We start from the raw sequence: 21,212 nt of genomic DNA on the forward strand, positions 1-21,212 counted from the left end.
TATAGTATAACCTACACCTCATACACAAACAAAAACTAATGAATGCACCGTTCTAGATTCGCATCTACACCTGGATGAAAGAACAGAGAAGAAAGGAGGCCAGGGTGCCATTGCTAGGAGGTCTGAAGAGGTGTGTCTTTTCCTGACACAGTAGGTGAATGACTCTGTTCAGGTTGCACCAGAGGCTCCCAGGGTAACATTACTATCCAAACAATCAACCTGGTAATTGGGTATTGATTATCAAGGCCAGAGTCCTTCATGGCCTTGCATGCTTAAAGTGGACATGAAATGTGACACATGAAACGACTGGAGGTCTGGCAATGTTGTGACAACTGCCAGTAACATACCGAAAATTCTTCTTGAAACTTTAGGTTGTTGTTTGTGCAAAGCTCTTCAACATGTTGCAGGAAGGATTTCTTGCTTATCGGCCTCCAAGCAAAGAAAGGTATAAAATGGAGTCATGTTAGATTGAGTTTTTTCGCTTTGGCATGGGCACTGGCTAACAAGTTAAAGAACAACGGACATTTCAAAACTCGTAAACTACACAGCCCTTTAAAATCATTCTGTCATATTTACAAAATTAACTTTTCCCTTTTAAGTTCACTTCCTTTGTATTCACGGTACAAAATTCCTTCAATTTTTAAGTGACTTTAAATGAATGATTTAACATTTTAATGAAGAAAGTTTTTCAAGTAAATGCAAGGGCATAAAGTTATCATTGAATCCTAAAGCACATAATACCTCATTGTCATACAGAAAACATTTTATACATTACAAGGTTTTAGAAGATATAAAATATTGCAGTGACCTCATTCTCGTAATGACATGGTTTTTAAACCCCGAGGAGTTTAAATATCCCTGTATTACTTCCCAAGCTAAAATACAGACATGCAGGCTTCACCCCAGAGAGAGAGAAAGCATTTCTCCAGTTACCATGCAATTAGTCATGCTTTTATGATTTATATCCAGCTTGGAGGTTTTTCTAACAAACATACAAAAAAGGAACCACACATTAAGACTCATCGAATCAGTGAGTCTAAAGTGATATTTAAAAAGAAGAAAAGATATTTAACAAACTTACTTGATGGATTTTCTATAACTAAGTAACCTGCAACAGAGATTGTGTTAAATGCATTATGAGTTGAGGATATGGCTCTTTCTGAAAGAGTTCTAGATTAAAATCAGAAAAATATAATAAATCAGTAAAGTGTAATGTGCTACGCCTTTAACTAACATGAGATCCTTATTTTAAATTCTATTTCATTTTTTAAAATTATATTATTTAGACCCAAATATGGCCAAATAATAATTTAGCTTCTCTCTCAAGAAGGTACTCTTTTATGTTGTTAGGCATTTGGGCACTACATTAAAAACAGGTCACTTTTTTATTTTATATATTGCAAAGTATTTAGTGGTCTGAGAGAGTTAACGTGGATTTTAAAAAATATTTTCTTTGTCTGTAAAGAGGGCTGAACCAGGGAGAATGGATCTTTTGAAAAATGACATCATATTGCCTAACTTTTGTTTCATGAGTGAGTTTTGATGAATATATAACCATAACAAAATCACAATCATTCCAGTTACTTTAGACATATCTTTTGTGATAGTTCATTGGTCAAGTTATTTATACTCTGTAGGAAATTGAAATAATTTTTAACAAAGAAATAGGCTACGCAACATACAAATTCAGAGATGGGCACATCTTTAATAACACCTGTTTGTCATGCACAACAAATTAGCACTGCAAAAACACAAAAAACACAAAGTATAATGAAATAAAATGAAAAACATATAACTTTTAAGTTTTTAATTTTTAATATTATTGGGGATGATTTGAATGTATTCCTTAAGTGAAGAATACTTGTAAGAGGATGTGGCTTTTGAAATAAAGGATGAATGAAAGAAAATAATTATATTGAAAAATGTGGCATAATGAATATTATGAAAATGGTCACAAAGGGGTGCATTCAATGAAGAAAATACGAGTCAGAGAAGTATATTTTATTACAACACAGGAATTGGTGAAAGACATGGGGGTGCTGGAGCAAGGATTATCAAGAAGAATGATGGAATTCTTGGTTAATGCTGTAGGTGTTCCCAAGCTTCTCATGGTATATCCAGGTGGAGCATCCCATTCTCAAACATAGCATCACAGTGTTAAAATGGCAACGTTTGAGCAAAGTCTCAGTGGATGAGTTTGTGGGCTTCACACAATACCCTGGAGTGATTCTAAGAAGACAACAGAGAAATCCTGATGCTAACTACATGGTTATGCAGATGGCTGAATGGGCTATTGAATCAGAAGAATCCTTGACTTTGGGACAGAAAGACAGTGTCTGAACTAGAGGCCCTGGAATACTTCTGACACAGCAATAGATGCAGTAGGGACTGAGGAAACAATCCCTGTTGGAAATAACTACCCTTCAGGAAAGACCAGCAAGAAAAAAAGGCAACCATGAGCTAGACCCTGACTAGCCAAGCCTCCTTAGATGCCTGTTGCCCCCATGCTCCTATACCATGATGTTCCTCAGAAATAGGAAAGGAACGGGGGTTTGGTTGGGCAAATTCTAATTAACTGAGTTTAAGATAGAAATGAATGAGATACTTGAATTAGCAAGGTCAATTTCCCTGTTACCAGATGGACTTGGAAATTCTTGAGTTGCGCGTGGAGGTCACTTTTACAATAACAAGAAACATTTTCAGTTTGTGATTGATAAAATTCAAACACACTACATCTGATTTAATGACAGGCTCATGGTCCACCTATTCAAGGGCAGCCAGACTGCCATCCTGTAGTGGGGAGATTCCCTCTTTTCCGAGAGCATCTAGGACTATTTGAGGCTGCATTGGCAAAATATTTTTACTGGGATATCTAGAATCTAAACTAGAGCTAGTTTCTGGGCAGCCATCAATGAGTCATTTTAAGAATCAGTATATGTTTATGAAATGCCCAAGAGACATTAACATGAATAATCATATTAAAATATAAATGAGCAAGAAATAGCTAACACACCATATTATTATTCACATCCTTGCTCTTTTTTCATTAATGATCTCTAATCTCACTTGGAAACTATACTTAATTGAATAACATTTTTTTCTTTTATATCAATTTTTCAGTGAAAAATGACAGAAAGTTGCTTTTATTTTCTTATTCTTATTTTATTTTGCATTTAAGGGATCTCTCTAAAGATACTAATTTTAAACCATAACTGGCTCACTATTGGATGTGGGTGGATATTTGTGAATTCTTTCCTCATCATAAAATATGATGCCCTTAATGACTTCAAATACCTACTCCAACAATTACCAGTGACATTATTTTCAGCAAGTTACTCAATCTTTCTGTGCCTCAGTTTCCTAATGTGGAAAATAGGATAAAAATATGTAAATCAAGCTCATATGTATAAAACACTAAGAAAAGTCCCTGGCTTTGGTAAGCAATACATAAACGTGAGTTACTACAATTAGTATTGTAATTACACTTTCTAGTTTATTTTGTATAACTCAAGCTCCTCCTACCCATCTGTTCTACAATTAATACTAATATAAAGAAGAAATTTTCTTTTTGTTTCTAAAAGAATTTTCTATCTTAATTTTACTCAAAAATGAGTAGACAAGATTGTGCTAAATTAAGCAGCAAGATTTTGTATTTATTCTTCCTAATCAAGGTCCCTGCATAAAGAGTGGTCACAAATATCTAGACTTCAAGTCCAAGTCTGGTTTTCTAGTCCTCAGTTGAAGATCCTAAATAAATCTCTGATCTAATGACCGTCATAACTCGGTTTTCATATGATCATGTGAAAGCACTTCAATCATGCCCACATTTCTGACATTATCCCTTACAACTCCCTCCACGTACCTTGTTTGCCCTCCAGATAGTCTCTTGGTATCCCTCCCTCTCAGTTTGTACCATTCCAGGTGTTTTCCCACAACCAGATTCTACTGATTCCTTAACAGCTGATTTGAATGTTAACTTCTCCATGGACCTTCCCTCTTCTATTACAGAGAAAATAATTTCTTCCTTCTGTGAAACCAAGTTTCTAAGGACAAATCTCCTTCCATTTTGTATTATGGCTAATTAAGTATGTGTATTAAGGATATGTGCATTAAGGTTTATGTATACTTGAAGGCAAGGGCAGGATTAACACTTGACTTACTACAAGTCCCTCATAGCCTTATTCATAGTAGACAATGAATAAATCATTGTTAAATATACAATTGTGCATGAATTCAGACTAAGATACACAGTAAGCTAAATGTAAGTGTTCTGATTATTATGAAAGAATGTCTGAATTAAATGAATTTTCCACTAAAGTATTAAGCAATTGAGAATTCTCAGAGGGTCCTAACTCAAAGTTTTAGATAAGTACGATTGATAGATGCATCAGTAAACAGTATATGTGTTTAAATAAAGGCCATATGGTATCATCTAACATTAGAAGTTAACAAGTGCTGGATATTTTGTTAGGAAATTAGATATATGAACTTTAAAATCCCTCCTGCCTACTCAAGTAATAAAAAAATAGGTTTAAAAAAAGCAGGGTCTGTTTTGGCTTTATGTTATTTTTTTGGTATCATCTCTATATCTAAACCCAATCACTGTATGTAATCTGTTCTTCACATTCATCTATATAACGTGAGAAACAGTCTTCTGTCTAATTTGTATGTATTTTCCAGTCTATGCTTATGTCACAATTATGTTTGAACTGAAATCTTGAAAGACCTACCTACATAGCTTAAATTGATACCAAAATGGGCATAAATTACCTATTTCAAATAAAAATTAGACTTTTTCTCCTGTTGTTGTCTGTAGTATCCATATCATTGCTTTGATTCTTAGCCTCATCTTTTATGGGTGTATTTTTCCCTTAAGTATTGGCTATGTTCTCAATTTTATTTTTCTTTGAGGTTTTAAAGTTTAATTTTTAAATAGGAAAAATATTAATTTGGACAATTAATACAGAGAATAGAAAAGAAGGTGGGACATAGTATGAGGGAAATGAATTGACTTATCACTGATGAGGTGATTAAATTCCTTTAGGAAAAATTGTTTGGTTAGATAAGCATAAAAAAAAATCGCAGAAGTTAATGTGTGTGAAAGTCAACAATGTTATTTCAGAAGAAGGGCTATTTTCAAATCAAGTGATCTGTGGAAACACTCAGAGAGACTCAAATAGAAAACCTTTTTATTAACATTTTTATAAACTTTAAAAAAATTGTTAAATGAAAAGCATTTTAGACTAGTATGGTACTCTTATTTTATTCACCTACAATAGCGAAGGTTACTGTCAAATCATATTCAGTTTATTAGTATATAAATCAGTTTGGGAATTGTCCAGATTTCAATAGGATAACTGACCGCTTTCCAATATAACGGGCTAAACACTTTTTATTACATGAATCTTAGCTGTCTTAAATCCGATGCCCTTTTGTTGAAAAGGGTATTATTTCATGTCTGGGCTCATTTTTTAAAAAGTCTATCAAAAACTTAAATTCCACTCAGATTACTCTTGATAGACCCAGAGAGGAACCATTTATTTATGTTGGCAGTGGTGACTGAAGACCATATTGTCACAGAGACTCAGCTTTCCCTCAAGGTCAATTAGTTGAAATCTATAGGGAATTAAAATATAGTCCAAATAGAGAGCCATAGATGATGGCGTATAGATGAGCTGCTGAAATCAGCCTTACCAGTGGCATAGGACAAATTGAGGAACTTTGTGTTCTCTACTTAACCAGTTAAAGCAGGCTAAAAAGAAAAGAACCTCAAATTCGATTGCCTTGATGTAAAAATATGTATTTGTACACACTAACATGTACTTCATATTCAAATAAAAATTTGTAAAGAATCCATCTTTCTGTTAAAGCATATTAATCATTCCAAGTTTTGTAAAATATTGAGTGTGAGTTTTTAGTTTATATATTTCATCAAGACATTAATTACTCTAACATTTAATCTACTTCTACAATGATACTCTATTACTTATCCAAAGCATTTACTGTAATGCTTTCAAAGGTGTCTAAATTTTTGTTCTCTTTTATTGTTTTTATTTGTTCTAGGCTTTAAAACAGTATCCTTTCAGATTCTTCTTCATTCTTTTATCAAATCACCAATAACTTTTCTGTGGTCCTTAATATAAGTTAAAAATATTATCCTAACCAATGGCTCTTACTATACAGCTGCCTCTAAAACTTCACTTTATAAGGTAAACATACCACCTGAATAAGTGAGTAATGTAATATTTTTCTTATTTAATTAGAAAAACAATCAGTTAGTAAGCGATAGCTAAGTACTTTCTCAGTATGTCTCCTCATATCTGTAGGATAAATAGGTTTACAAGGAGCTCAGCTATTTAAAGGGCAGCTCTTGGGAGGCAATGCCCCTTCTTTTATCATCACGCTATTTCCAGTGCCTAGAACAGTGCCTGGCACGTGATAGGTGCCTTAGTTGATATTTCCTTTACTCAAACAAGGTTAAATGGACTTTCAGATAGATATGAGAAAGCAACATTCTTGCTGATGTCAAAGAGCTCAGATAAGATTCCTGGTGTGGCAGGAGTGGAATTTTCCTTATTACTAAGCCTCTCCACATTAGCACATTTGAAAACAAATTCTTGACAGATATTTTCTTTTGTCAACCATGTATTCTAAATGAAAACCATGGGCATATGCTTAGCTACCGCAGGGGCAGTAGGGCAGAAGCAGCCGATAGGGAGGATGAAGAGACTGCTGACAGCTGTGTGAAGAGGTGGGCAAAGGTTCTCCATGAAGACTTAATGAAGAGGAGACAGATGACATAACACCATCTAAAAAGAAGTCCTGACAGCCTGTTAGCTAGTGAGGCAGGTAAGCACTGACGTTCCTCTATTAGGGGTTAGAAGGCCACCTCAGAAAACTAGATTTAGAAGAAGACTACATCTATTTTAACTAATACAATTTATATAGAAGTGTTGTATGAAGGTTCTCATTAACCCAAACCATTAAGTTTAGCTCTGTCAAAGTAAGAGCTCTGACTGAGCAGGACACTATTCACTGATTCTAGGAAAGAAATTTTGGTGATAGAGGAGGGACAGTGAGGGTTCCATAAAAATGGAAGCATTTTTCTCTGAGGTACTAATGGTATAAAGCAAAAAAAGTAAAAGGATTCTGCTTAACGATGACGAAGAAAGACATTCAGCAGAGTTGCTCAACCAGACCACTTGTGAGTCTGGAATGCTGAGAGGTCAGCTTTGAGCGCTGGTTGGAAATGGATATTCTATGTGTGATGCCATCACTTAAATCTTTAGCTTGACAGCATCTTACTTTGACAAATGTTTGAACCTGATCAAGCAGGTCCTTTGAGGAAAACGTATTTTCATAAAACTATTTTAATTCTGTCAGTGGGAACTTGGCAATTAGTTAATATAAAGTAAAATAAGGTTAGCTATGAGTCCAAAATGCTAAATGTGATTAGAATAGAATAGGCCTGGCTTCCTCTGTTTTATTCATGCTGAGCTCTATTCATGGTCAATGAGAATGTCCGGAGCCTTGGCCCCATTCAGCCTTCTGGCTCATGGAGACTGACTCCTCTGTAGTGGATTTGGGATTCTGAAATCAAATGCATTTTCTTTCTCTGCCTCCATTCGTATCTTTACATGAAGAAACTGATTATCTCTGGGGCACTCAATCAATTGCTGGGGTCCCTGCTAATGCTGACATTTTGCTATGTTACCCACAGAATGTACAAATCAATTTTATGTACAAATGGCATTTCTGAGCATCAGAGGAGTGCCTGAAAGCTGCACAGTTGGCTATCCATTGGTCAGGGCAGAAGTAAAGATTCCTTGATATGTGCCACTCTGAGTATGCCCCAGAGTCAGAGAATGGGGAATATCATCTTGGTCCTTACAGATCACCACCTGTGGTAGTTGAAATGAGCTTGTGGAAAGTGTGAACCCAGACTCCACCCATCAGACGGAGAACTCAGCTCTTGTGTCATGGTAACAATAGGACAAGAAATATGTGAAGAAATCTAAGTGAAAACTTGTTTTACTGTCAAAGCTAACACAACATGACAACACAGCAAATTCTCAGGACATGCACATTATGAGTCAATGTGCATTTTGATAAGATTAACTTTACCATATCAATAGCATGCAATACTATAGAGAACATTTATAAGTAGAAAGCATAGGAGTTTTAGGTTTTTTTTTTTTTTTTTTGGCTTTGGAAAAAAATAGCACATTAAACAACAAAATGCTCAATATCGTGTATTTCAAAATATAGAGCACACCACTTGACAAGATGAAAATAATCACAGCAGAGCTCTGCATCACCACAGTAACTTACTGGATGACAAAAATCTCCTTGCGTTTAAAGAAAAATGAAGAATATCTAGAAGTAAAGATTCATTATTTATTTAGTAAACAAACACACTGCATTATTTTTGATTTGCTACTACAAGGACATGAGCATTAAATATCTTAAGCTTCATTCTACTTCAAGACACTTCTTGTCCTGAATTCACACATTGGTCAGAAGTGTTTTGTCTGGATTCACATATTTTTGCCATTGTTTGCAAAATAGTTTAAGATAGAAGTAAGATTTATGATCAGAATCTGTCAAAGAACTGATGGCAATTAAAAGGCTAACGATTTTACACAGTTTCACATATCAGTCAAATATCATGTATTCTTAATGAAGCCACAATAAGAATTACACTACTAAAGATTCTCCAGGTTCTGCAAGTTTGAACCTACACTAAGATGCCAACACTCCTTTGCCCCATATCACTAGAGAACGAACAACTCAAAAGCAGCACTTCTTCCCTTAGAATCATTCTCTGCATAGAAAATGCTGCTTGAAGAAGGATACCATGAGCCCTTGTCTATTTAAGAGGGTTTATATTGATCTCATCTAGTATGTTTTAGAGTTAAATACACACGCACACACACAAATATAGGTGTATCTTAATCCTTCAGAATCAAACAGACCTAGGCCAGCATCATGGCTCCTTTTTACTAGATGTATGACCTTGGACAGTTACTTAAATTCTCTAAGCATCTTTTGTTTTTCATCTGTAAAATGGGTGAGTACCGACCACAAAGGATTGAATGAGTTAAGTGAGATTATTACCTACAGAATTTAACACGTAGCAATTACTCATAAACAGTAGCAATTATTACGTTAGCAAACTCTATATGTTAAAGTAGATTGGGGTAATTTTTAATTTTACAAATATTATAAATAACAATAGTAACCATACCAAATATATTTTGATTTACAGTTTACAAAGCACATTCATAGGATTCTTTTAAATGGTAAACTTCCTGAAGACATAACTACATGTTTAATAAAAATTCAACATGCAAACTTCTAAAGTTATTGGAGAAAGGAAAGATACTCAAACTAGCAATTCAATTATTTGCTTCATTTTGTTAAGAATTTTAATTCTATTCATGATTACTGACTTGGGCCTTGAGTCTTAAAATGACGTACCATTACATTCACTCACTAAAATAGGCAGGATAATTAGTATGGAATTATGCACAAAATTTGGGGGAATAAAATTGAGGTCTAGAAGAAATTGAGTGTCTGTGAAGGAAGAATATTAGTAACATTGATTACTGTTATTCTACTATTATTTTTCTGATTTAGTCGCTATAGGAAACAAAACTTCTATAACTTTAATTAAGTTTGAAAAGGAGATAGTGAAAAATGAACTTTTAGCAGATAGAATCTTTAAATTGTGAAAATTCTGGTGAGTTATTTAATTTTAAGTGTTATAACTCCCTTGGGAAGGTAGTCTATGTTACAGTTAAATTAGGAAAAAACAATCCACAGGACCAGTCAGTCTCAGCAATCTTAAATATTGGCTGATCTTGACAATATTTCCTTCTAGAAACTTTTCTCACTTTAGTGGGCTAAGTGGCTATGTTTTGAAGGACCCATTGCAAAATGATGTTTTGTTCAATTGTTTACCAAATAACAAAACCCCAGGGTCCTTTTCTAACCTGGTGAATGTGGGATACGTGAGCCCAAAATATCAAATATCCGTCCTAAGAAATATAGCTTGTGTTGTCTAAACTTAAATATAAAATATGCGTGGTGAAATGATATAATTATCATTCCAAATAAGAATTTAAAACATTATCTTGGCATATCCCCGAATGTTCTCATGGAGTTATGAAGTACTAAATTTTTATTTGAGTTTCATTCTCCTTTGAGAAGAAAAAGTACAAAGTGAGAGAATTCTTCTTCAAATCCTTTGTGAAACAAGGTAGAATGTAATTAAATAGAGTTTACACATACAAAAATTATAGGATGAACCTTAAAATGTAAGTCAATATACAGGCATATAACATAAAATAGCTAAATAATTTCTTAACTATAAAACCCCGAATCCCTGAAAGGATTTAATACAAAGCATAGTAATGACTTCTTTCTTGTCAACTAGATAATTCCCTAAAATTAATATTTTAATTATTGAGTAGATATTCTTCTTTTATTATTTTTCTTATAGACATGTGAAGACATATAGCAATGAGGAAAATTACAAGTCTAATTAGTATGAAGAAAGTAGGCAGGTTGAATAGAAAAGAACATGCCTAAGCGTCAAGTAGAAGGAGCATATGTTAGCTGGGTAGACTCAAAGGAAATCATCTATGTTCTTTCCTGCTAATAACAAAGACATATGGCATAAGTTACTCAACAATTTAGAAGCTAACTCAAACTCCTTGATTCTTCACTTCCAGAATCTACCACCAGTCTCTGTGGCTCTACCTGCATCAGACCTGGATGGCTTTGGGTAGATTTAGATCTTCCAACACCTCAAAGACAGATGAAGACCTTTAGAGCTTCATTGAAGGACAACACCATGCATACATGCACATGGCTAATTATGGATCATTAGTTACTATTTTTTTCTAGTCTTATTGTCTAATGTATTAGTGACTTTATTAACGTTAAAAATTGTAAATAATGGGGCTGGCCCCGTGCCTTAGCGGTTAAGTGCGCGTGCTCCACTACTGGCGGCCCGGGTTCGGATCCCGGGCGTGCACTGATGCACTGCTTCTCCGGCCATGCTGAGGCCACGTCCCACATACAGCAACTAGAAGGATGTGCAACTATGACATACAACTATCTACTGGGGCTTTGGGGAATAAAAAAGGAGGATGATTGGCAATAGATGTTAGCTCAGAGCCGGTCTTCCTCAGCAAAAAAGAGGAGGATTAGCACGGATGTTAGCTCAGGGCTGATCTCCCTCACCAAAAAAAAAAAAAAAAAATCGTAAATAAGTAGTAAAGCTAGATCTCTGTAATGAAAAGAGGTGATACCCAAACAATTTGATAGTTATTTTAATAAATTTCTATAATAAATCAAGCAAAGCATATTATTATGTGCCACTGGAATTACAAACAAGACTGTTTTATAGTCATGAATACTGGAATCATAACAAACAGATGAGAAAGTAAAGAGCATGGAAACTAAAATGTCCAACTTTGCCATTACTAGGGGTAATATATACTAATTTTCTATGTGCAAAATAAATAAAAATTATTTGAAATGTACTTGAAAGACACTTCTGTATCCCTTTACAAATAAAGTCATGTATAAATAAATAAACATGGAGTAGGAAAATAAATAATGTGGAGTCAATGTTAAATAAGGCAGTCCTTGAATTATAAATACCCAATAATAAACAATCTATACAGTCCTTGCCCAACTTTCCCACTAGCTGCCATGACAGTCATTGTTTAAAAAAAATCTTATAGCTTTTTGATAATGGCTGTGTTCAGAAGTGGAGGAAAGGAAAAGCTGTGAAAACACACAGAGCTTAAGGGATATGACCTCGCCATAGCCTGCCTAGACTGGTAACCTCGTTGATAAGAACACTTTCTCCGATACTGGCTGGCTTCTTTCACTTTATTATGTTGTATCTCCTGAAGATCTGCTTACTAAGGACTTTTAGAGGATGAATAAAGATTCTTTAAAAAATGTTTGGATGCTTAGAAGTTTACATTTTAGTATGAATAGATTCAATTAAGTTGTTCAAACAACTAAAATGAATTGCACTGAGAGATTAAAGTTTTATCCCCTGTACACTTTCGGGGTCGAAAAAAAGAGACTGAGACCCCAGGCTTGTGGAGGGGGCACAAAGAAATGAGAAAGATGTTGGGAGAATACTACTGAGACTCAGTTGGCCCATGGGGGAAAGGAGAAGAAACTTCCTTTTACTATGCAGCATGACCCTTCTAGGACTGAGACATAGCCTAGTAGTAGTAATCCCCTACTGTTCCTACGGTACAGTTTAACTTTGGAGGGTTATCCTGGGAATCTGTGGATCTTGTATACACGACATTTCTTATATGGAAAACTATGTCCTGGGTAATATATAACCATCTTATACACAAGTCTTTGGACTTATCTCATTTTGGATGGGAACAGCCTGTATGAGAATATAAACAAAGATAAGTATCTAAATATACAGAAGTTTTCATATCCAACAACCCAAATTTCCGTGCAATTTAGTGATAACACTGAATAACTTTCATTTTGTAGCATTTGAAAGGACCCTGCTTATCAGATGACACTTCCCTTATAGCATGTATTAAATATTTTTAGACATGCTGGAAATATTCTTGCAAAGTCAATCTACAAGGTAAACACCAATTTTGGTAAGTTACAACTATAAACGATTAATTCCTTTTTAAGTTCAAGACCCTTGACGCTGTATTTTCAGAGTTAATAATACTTGTTAAAAGTTCAACAGAGCTGTGCAAGTACTTTGTAACAATTGTCATGTGCTTATAAGTATCACAAAATATTGGATCTTATAAGAATCTACACCTGTTAAGACAGCCTGTCTTTTTATTAAGAATTTGATGAATTATCTTAATAGACAGAAGTTTTTCAAATAGACAGAAGTCAACATTTTAAATAATTTATAATGATTTTAAAAGGATTTAAAATTACTTCTTTAAAATTAAGCACTTTACTATTTCCGTATATACTGATGACACATATTTAGTATACCCATTTTACTTTTCCTTCTGAAGGCAAATTTTTATTTTGTATTTAATTTTTAAATACTAAGAAATTTTAAAAAATGAAGATGTCAGTATACAATTTAGACTGTCAATGTAATTTTATACTAAAATAAGGAGCTATAAAAAAGCCTTTATAAAAATGATATAAACAATATCAAGTAGTTACAAATTTAATTAATCTAAACTTGTGGTGAACACTTTCAGAAAAGCTGATGTTAAAAAAATCTATCATATAAAATGCATTATTAAACATAATTTTAAAGGTTTAACACGTCAAAATATTTGTCCAGGAAAACAAAAGTTTGGTTGAACATTACAGTCCAGGTTCATATTGAACTCAAAGTATTAGGAAGATTAAGTGATTCTCTGAACACCAGTGAGAAGTGTGTAGAAGATGGAGGTCACCCTTTGAAAGAAGATCTCTGTGACCTGTGTAAATAGGAGCCCCACCAACACTTCCAACAAGTGTAGGTCAGAATAGGGTCATGGCTGCAGGCCCTCTGGACCACTGTTCCCCCAGAGGAGTGTGCTCACCGCGTTAAGCTCTCATCCTTCAGTTCCAGGTCTGCCACTGTGATGAGCTGATCCAGCTTGAATTTAGTGTCAATAATTTCTGCATCCCGAGGAGAGTATGTGCCACCTTCTTTCTGTTTCTGCCGAATTCTAAAATAAGTGTAGTAAAGTCCAAGAAAGAAATATGATAGAAAGCATATGAAATTAGGTTTAGTCTTCTTTTTAAGTAAATACATTAGTCAAATAATTTCTTTGTTGGGATCACTTCTCTGAATATGTTGCAAATTTATATCTACTCAGCTTCTTTCTCCTATTTTAATTCTATAGAACCTATACTATATTTCTTAACACGTTGTGTTGCTGAAGTTTCAAATTTTAAGGAGAATTAGTTGATCAAGGCCTCGGCACATTTAAAATGTAGAGCAAATGAGACAGATGCTGTGAACTTGTCTCTCCTCCCTCTAGCTGTCTCACAGATTTGTCATAAAAAGGAAATATGCCAAAGTGGAAATAGCTCATTATTATCAGCACTGGTGCAAAAAGACAATGCTCCATTGTTTCTACATACATGAAAATACATAAAAATGTGTTTTGAACCATCTCACTGACTTTTTAAAAATATTGTAAAGTATCTAATATTATCTCTATTTTCAATCAGAAAACTCAGGTTCAAAAATAAAAGTGACATGAATCTGAGAATTACATAAAAGTCTTTTCATTTTAAGCCCTTTACATGCTTATTTCTTTATTATACAGTACATTACAAACTAATATTCAGCTCTTCTATTTTTCATATTTCAAACACTTGTTATTTATTATGAGTTACTTATTGAGCATGATATAGCAAGTATAAAATGTCCTTATCCTCAAGGACATTACAATTTAGTTGAGAAGCAGGATCTAAATGTAAAAAAAAGCATAAAAAGAGAGAAAAGATTCAAATGACAACTCATAAGACAGTAACTGACTCATTATAAAATGATATACAAGTGATTACAACTATTAGTATTTAGAGGAAGTAAAGAAGCACTCCAGAATGAGGAGGAGGAAACACATTTCCGGTTGACAGAACAGAAGCAGAGTTGTATAAAAGCCTAAGGAATAGACTCGTGAGAATAGACTCGCGTGGCTGAAGAGAAGTCTGCAGGCAAGTTGTGGGGAGTATGAGGCGACCATCTCCTGCCCCCAGGAGGAGTTCATCCCATAAGGAAATGAGAAGTCAGGACAGATTTCAGAGCAGGGAAACAATGTGAATATGGCCGACGCCTGCAGCTCAGGCACAAGGACCATGTCTTACACAACACATCTTCACAGGGACCTAGAGTAATAATTCTCTCATCATCTTCTGGCTGAATCTGAGAAGTATATGTGGTACAAGAAAAATATCTTTTTCAAGAGCCTTTCAAATTATCCATCAAAATGATAATTTAAGAGATTTAAGATGAAACATGATACATGGCATGCAGATTACAGGACAATATTCTTCAGATAAAATAATAACAGAGCCTATTGAGCTACTTAGGGAATTGCTGAAATGGTCATTTTTACAAATGTAAGGTCCTTTTAACTTGGCAATCTACCTTATGAAACTAGATTTTAGGATCATAAGTAAGATTCCCCCGAAGCCCTGTAAACAACAGGGGAATTAAGAGACTGATACTGAGATTTTGAAAGGACACTTGGAAAATGTAGTACAGACATGTTAGTAAAGTAAACATGAGAAAGGAACCCATCATATAACAAAGTTGGACATCTTTAAAGTGCTGTCCCACTGTAAAAATTATCTCTTTTGTATAAACTTTAAAATTTAGCCCTGATTGAAATATTTTAATTAAACCTATCAGAGTTATAAATTATTCAAAACAATGCAGAAAGCCTGGCATCTTCTGCTTTTGTGTTATCACTTTATTGTCTCTCAGATCTAAATCCACCCTTCCTTGCCCTGCTTTGTGACACTGGAGCCGGACTCTATAACGTTTCTCCTTTGTCAGCTCCGTCAGTAGAGGATGCTAGAGTGACTCTGAAAGGCATTAGGGATGGGGAGACACTTCCCTTGTGTGTTCCAGTGCTGCATCAGCAGTATTCATTTTGGAAGCCCAGCAGCCCACTTGGATGAGCTCTAGCTGCCTCTTAAGTGCATGCTCTGCCCATTGGTGAATGATTCCAAGTACCTCCAGCCTCCTCACACCATCCAGCAAGAGTGGGCTGCTTCTAGAGACCAATTCCAGCCTGCCTACCCTCCAGTAATGGTGGGTAGCTTTTACAGAACAGCTCCAGCCCCTTCCCTCTGTCATATTTCTTTGCCAACTGATAGTTGATGGGCTGCATATACTTATGGTAGCCATTCCATGTTACCCTTGGGAGGGGACTTCTAGTTCTTAATTCCCTTACTGTCCTCTCTCTTTCAGCCTAGAGAGAGTAGCTGCTTTGTTGCACTTGCTACTTCTGGACCCCTTAGATGTCTCTTTTACCCCTTTTAGTCATTCACTATTTCTCTAGTTAATAATTCTTTTTATTAAATGGTTCCCATTCAAGTAATTAGCGTGGCTTCTGTCTCCTGATTAGACTGTGACTGAATAATGCCCATAAAGCATCCTAGGAGTGTGAGTACAAATAAATCTTACCTTGCAAATGCAAAAATAGCTGTTCCAAGAAGAATTATTGAAAGGATACACAAAGTGACTGAAAGAATAATCTCTACAGTTCTTTCTGAAAGTCCTTCACCTGAAGAGGAACAAGTATAATGTTATTATTAAATATTACTATGGAATACTATCTTGGGTCTCAAAACACAGAAAAAATATTTTCTTGGCATATTTCTCAAGAATACTAATAAAATGTAGAAATTTTCTTCTTCTTCTGCTTCTCCTAGATCTTCTAACTGTGGGCCTCAGTCCTTGTTCCTCTTCTTTTTTTTTTAATCTAAATTCATTCCCTTGGTGAGCCCATCCACCCTCATGGTTTTAATTTTCATCTATATGATGATGACTACTTAATAGTTAGCTTTTTTTTTATAATTTTATTTATTTATTTTCCCCCCAAAGCCCCAGTAGATAGTTGCATGTCACAGCTGCACATCCTTCTAGTTGCTGTATGTGGGACACGGCCTCAGCGTGGCCGGAGAAGCGATGCGTTGGTGCGCGCCTGGGATCCGAACCCGGGCCGCCAGCAGCGGAGCACGTGCACTTAACCGCTAAGCCACGGGGCTAGCCCTAATTGTTAGCTATTGAACTTACTTGTATATCCAATTGCCTACTAGAAGTATAATTAAAATTTCAAAATCAATACGTCTAAAGCTAAACTCCTACACTTCCTGCCTTTCAGCTGCATCCCTTCCACCCCTCAGCTGATGCAACTTCATTGTTCCAGTCGCTCAGGCCCGAAACCTGGGAGTCATACTTGATTCTCTCCCTCTCTCATAGAACACATCCAAGATCTCTGAGGAAATCCTGTTGGCTCTATCTACAAAGAACATGCACTTTTCACTAAATGAAACTAGGAAAACTTGGAGAGACAGTAATTCCAAAGTGGGAGTGGGGAACAAAAGGAATTCAGACATCTATTGGGGCTAAGAAGCTATCAAGGCTAATGGTATGAAAAGAACAAAAGATCATCTTGAAGAGGTTCCTACCGGCCAAAGAAGGAAAAATTTAGACTTTACAATGAATAAAAACTGAAATTGACTGAAATAGAGTCAATATGTAAAAATCCATGAGTTCTTATATTATTCAATGAAAGAGAAATAAAAAAATAAACAAAAAATACTAATTTATAAATATTGGTTATAGCTAGACTACCATTTCCTTACTCCAAAAATTTGTAATTAAAAGGAGAAAATTAAGTATTTTTTCCTGCTTTCTCATATGAACTGCATTATATGGATTAAAAAAAAATAGTTCTAGTAAAGGACATAAAGCCCTTAATTAGAGAAGAATTGTGTTTAATAAATGTAGAAGGAATAATAAAATTTTAAATTAATTTTGCATTCCTAATGAAACAATTGATTCAGGTAACAATCATAAATGCATCTTTAAACGATGAGGAAGAAGGCTGATAAGGAACTGGATATTTACAGGATGCCAAAATATCACCCCACAGATTATCTGCTGGTTGTAACAGGGAAAAAACAACTTTCCAATGAAGGATCATGCTGCTACCACAAAATTTACTGATCAATTTTAACATCATTGAAAATGTGACAACCAGATATTTGCCACCTCCTGATGGGACGTATTTTGATCTAGGCCCCAACACCTGTCAAGTATCCCAGCCAAAAATGTTGATTGTGACCATTAAAAACTTTAGATCCTATTTCTAATTTATAGGAAAGTAGGGGGAAGAGGAAAAAAATAAAATCACACTAAAAGAAAGCAATCAGACAAATCCAGAAGAGGAGACCTCCTACAGGACACCTCACCTGGTTGCGTCAATGAGTCTATGACCTCGGGGGATAAAAAGAGGAAGACGAGTCTTTCTAGACTAAAAGAGATTAAGAGACATAGAATCATAGATAATCTGTGAACCTCTTATTTGGATCCTGAGTCAAACAAACTATGAAGAAAAAAACCAGAGGATGACTTGAAAATAGTATGCAGTATTATATAATGCCAAGGATTTATCATTAATTTTGTTTAACTGTGACAGTATAATAAAAATGTACTTATCAGGGAAACATAATAAAGTATTTTGGGGTGGAATATAATGCTTTCTGTGATTTATTTTAAAATACTTCAGAAATAAAAGAACAAATGTATAAATAAAATAAATGTGGCAAAATGTTAAAAATTTTAATTAGTAGGTCTTTGGGGGTTCACTATACTCCTTGAAACTTTTGCGTATGCTCTATTCACTTCTCACCACCCCCTCTGCCAGCATGCTGATCCAGGCCGCTATTCTGTTTTGCACGAATCATTGTATGGACACCCAACAGGTCTTCCTGTATCCACGCTTGTCCTCTCTCCATCTATTCTCAACATAGCAGCAAGAGTAATGCTTTTAAAACATTACCTCTCTGCTTAAAATTCTCATGTCTCACAGACAAAAGCCGAAGTCCTTCCAATGGCCTGTGGAATCTGGTCCCTCACTAACTCTCTGGTTCCCTGTTACCTCTTTGACTTCCCCTCCAATCTCTGCCTTGCTCGATCCTCTGGAGCCAGACTGGCCTCCTTGTTGTTCCTGGAACACACCAGGTCACTCTTGACATAGGGCTTTTGCGTTGGCTTCTTCCTCTGCCTGTAAAGGTATTTCCCTTGTATATCTGCCTGGGTAGCCATTTCAGTACCTGCAGGGGTTTGCTCAAATATCACCTTCTCAATGAGGCCTATGCTGATTGCCTCTTATGGACTGAGTGTGTGTGTCCCTTCAAAATTCACATGTGGAGTAAGGAAGTAATTAACATTACATGAGATCATAATTCCGATAGAATTACTGTCCTTATAAGAGACGCCTAAAAGCTACCTCTTTCCCTCCAAGCACACACACTGAGGAAATACATATGAGGACATAGCAAGAAGGAGGTCTTCTGCAAGCCAGGAAGAGAGCCCTCTTCAGATGCTGAATTGACTGAAACCTTATTCTTGGACTTCCGGCCTCCAGTACCGTGAGAAAATAAATTCCTGCTGTTTAAGTCACCCAGTCTATGGTACTTTGTTATGGCAGCCTGAGCAGACTAAGACATGACCTACTTAAAATTGAAAACTACAACTCCCTCACTTCCTGCCTCCCCCCTTCTACATCCTCTGCAAAGTGTTGTACTTTTTATTTTCTCCATACCCCATATCACCCTTTAACATATGCTATAATTCATTTATTTATTATCCTTATCGTTTATTTTCTGTCCAGAATGTAAGCTCCCTGAAGACAGACGTCTTTGTTTTCTTCAAAACTGTATTCCAAGTTCTGAGAATAGTGCCAGGTCCATAGCAAATGCTCAATAAATATTTGCTAAATTTACTAATGAATAAATATATTGATTTTGAAATAGATATTAAAAATTTTCAGGTTGAAGATCAAGTATTTAACCAAATAAGAATATAAAAATTATTATTTTAGACATAGTTACTAATTATAATTGCAACCAATTTTAATGTATATGATTTATAATTTATAATTGTATTGTAAAAAGTATTAAAGTCAAGTTACAAAATGAAATAGGCTAACTATCTGTAAAATATGCAGGGATTAATATTTCATCTTTCTTCCTGGGATTGGTGCTTAGGAATGTTAACAATTTGAAAGGGTCCCTGCGGCTATTCTGCCATCTATTCACGGTAGACGTGAATGAATACTGAATCTTAAGCCGTTATCAGAGTTTCATCGTTGTCTAGAATCTCCAGCTAAATTTCGAAATTGCTAAAGCAGCATGTAGCACATAAAGTATCTTGGATACACTTTTTTATACATTAAAATATGGATGGTTTGTTTCATGAATTTTCACATGCTGACTCTAATTGGATATGCTTGAGAAAGAAAACCTGAAGATGAATAAAGAATCATCTTTATCAGGTATCACTGGACCTTAGAACTCAGTGGGGAAAAAATGATTTCATAGACCACAAAAAATTTTTTCAGATTAGATTAACAAGTGAAGTGAGGAAATGACATATAATGTATTAATAAACAAGATGTGATCCCTTGGGCACATGTATTACAAAAGTACTACTAGGAAGGACAGGATGTACCAGGAGTGTTGAGTACGAATTCTGCTGCACTGCTATGCGTGCACCCACAGAGCACTACCAGTACAGAAAGAATCACTCCTCCAAATCCTTCCGCAGAAAATGGAGTTCTTTCACTTGAAAATATACCCCTGATTCTTTTTGTAATAAGCACAAGTCATTTCCTGACTAGACTTAAAATCCTATGAAAGGTCAAATTAAATTATGTTTTATTTGCATAATAAAATGTACTACTATAATTAAGCAAATCATAATTATAAAGCATGAACTAATTTTTCCTATTATCTTTTGATTGAAATTATCATTATTTAAACTCAGCATATGGATCTGATTGTTTAAGCCAGTTTTATATCTCTAAAAAGAAGCTTGAACTAAATGAGTTATAAAGCTCATAGGACAATGTCTGGCTCTTGATATAGGTGTGTATTACATGAAAGATCTTTTTATTAGTATTATAATTAATCTTAAAAGAAAACAGGTTTTTCTAACAGAACTTGAGTATAAGGAGTTCTTCTCTTTTGGCCCAATACTAGTTGTTCTGGATATTCAATACTACACAAAGAATTTACTAAAAGTCACTCAATTTCATAATCTAAGAAATATAAATTAAAAGACCCTACACAGATGTTATTTTCATACATCAGATTGGCAAATATTAAAAGTAGATAATAAACACTGGGTTCCAGGCTGTAGGGAAAAATCACACATATTCATTGTTAAAAAAACAAAAAGGGATTATTGTATATTTATGTGTAAAAATAAAGCATGCGCCTGTGTGAACGTTAACCTCAAAAAGCTAAAATGAGAAGGTGAAAAGAGAACAGCTAGAAATAATTAAAAATGTTGAGAAGAGAAAATGGTACAGCAAGGACAGGAAGTCTGTGGGAGCAGAAACATCACCAAGAGTGATGAAATTGAAAGCTCTTCAGGCACCTACAGATTTGCAGGCAGTGTGGTACAGTGGTTACAGCGCAGCACTGACTGGAGTCAC

At 35.1% G+C, this 21,212-nt stretch overlaps 1 protein-coding gene across 4 annotated transcripts in view; it reads right to left on the bottom strand.

Moving 5' to 3' along the window:
• PTPRQ (protein tyrosine phosphatase receptor type Q) overlaps positions 1-21,212 on the bottom strand; it is a 243,829-nt gene that overhangs the window by 26,052 nt on the left and 196,565 nt on the right. For 3 of the 4 annotated variants that reach the window (XM_087449138.1, XM_087449137.1, XM_087449141.1), the window contains 4 exons: positions 16,169-16,268; positions 13,566-13,694; positions 1,082-1,108; positions 348-429 (listed from right to left, as the gene is read on the bottom strand). In XM_087449138.1, coding sequence (XP_087305264.1) covers positions 348-429; positions 1,082-1,108; positions 13,566-13,694; positions 16,169-16,268 — 338 coding nt within the window. The remainder of the gene's footprint in view (positions 1-347; positions 430-1,081; positions 1,109-13,565; positions 13,695-16,168; positions 16,269-21,212) is intronic. The other variant, XM_087449140.1, reaches the window with a different exon arrangement.

Source organism: Ceratotherium simum, chromosome 25 (assembly GCF_057802395.1).
Source record: "Ceratotherium simum simum isolate JZ-2026a chromosome 25, ASM5780239v1, whole genome shotgun sequence".
NCBI classification, from domain to species: Eukaryota; Metazoa; Chordata; class Mammalia; order Perissodactyla; family Rhinocerotidae; genus Ceratotherium; species Ceratotherium simum.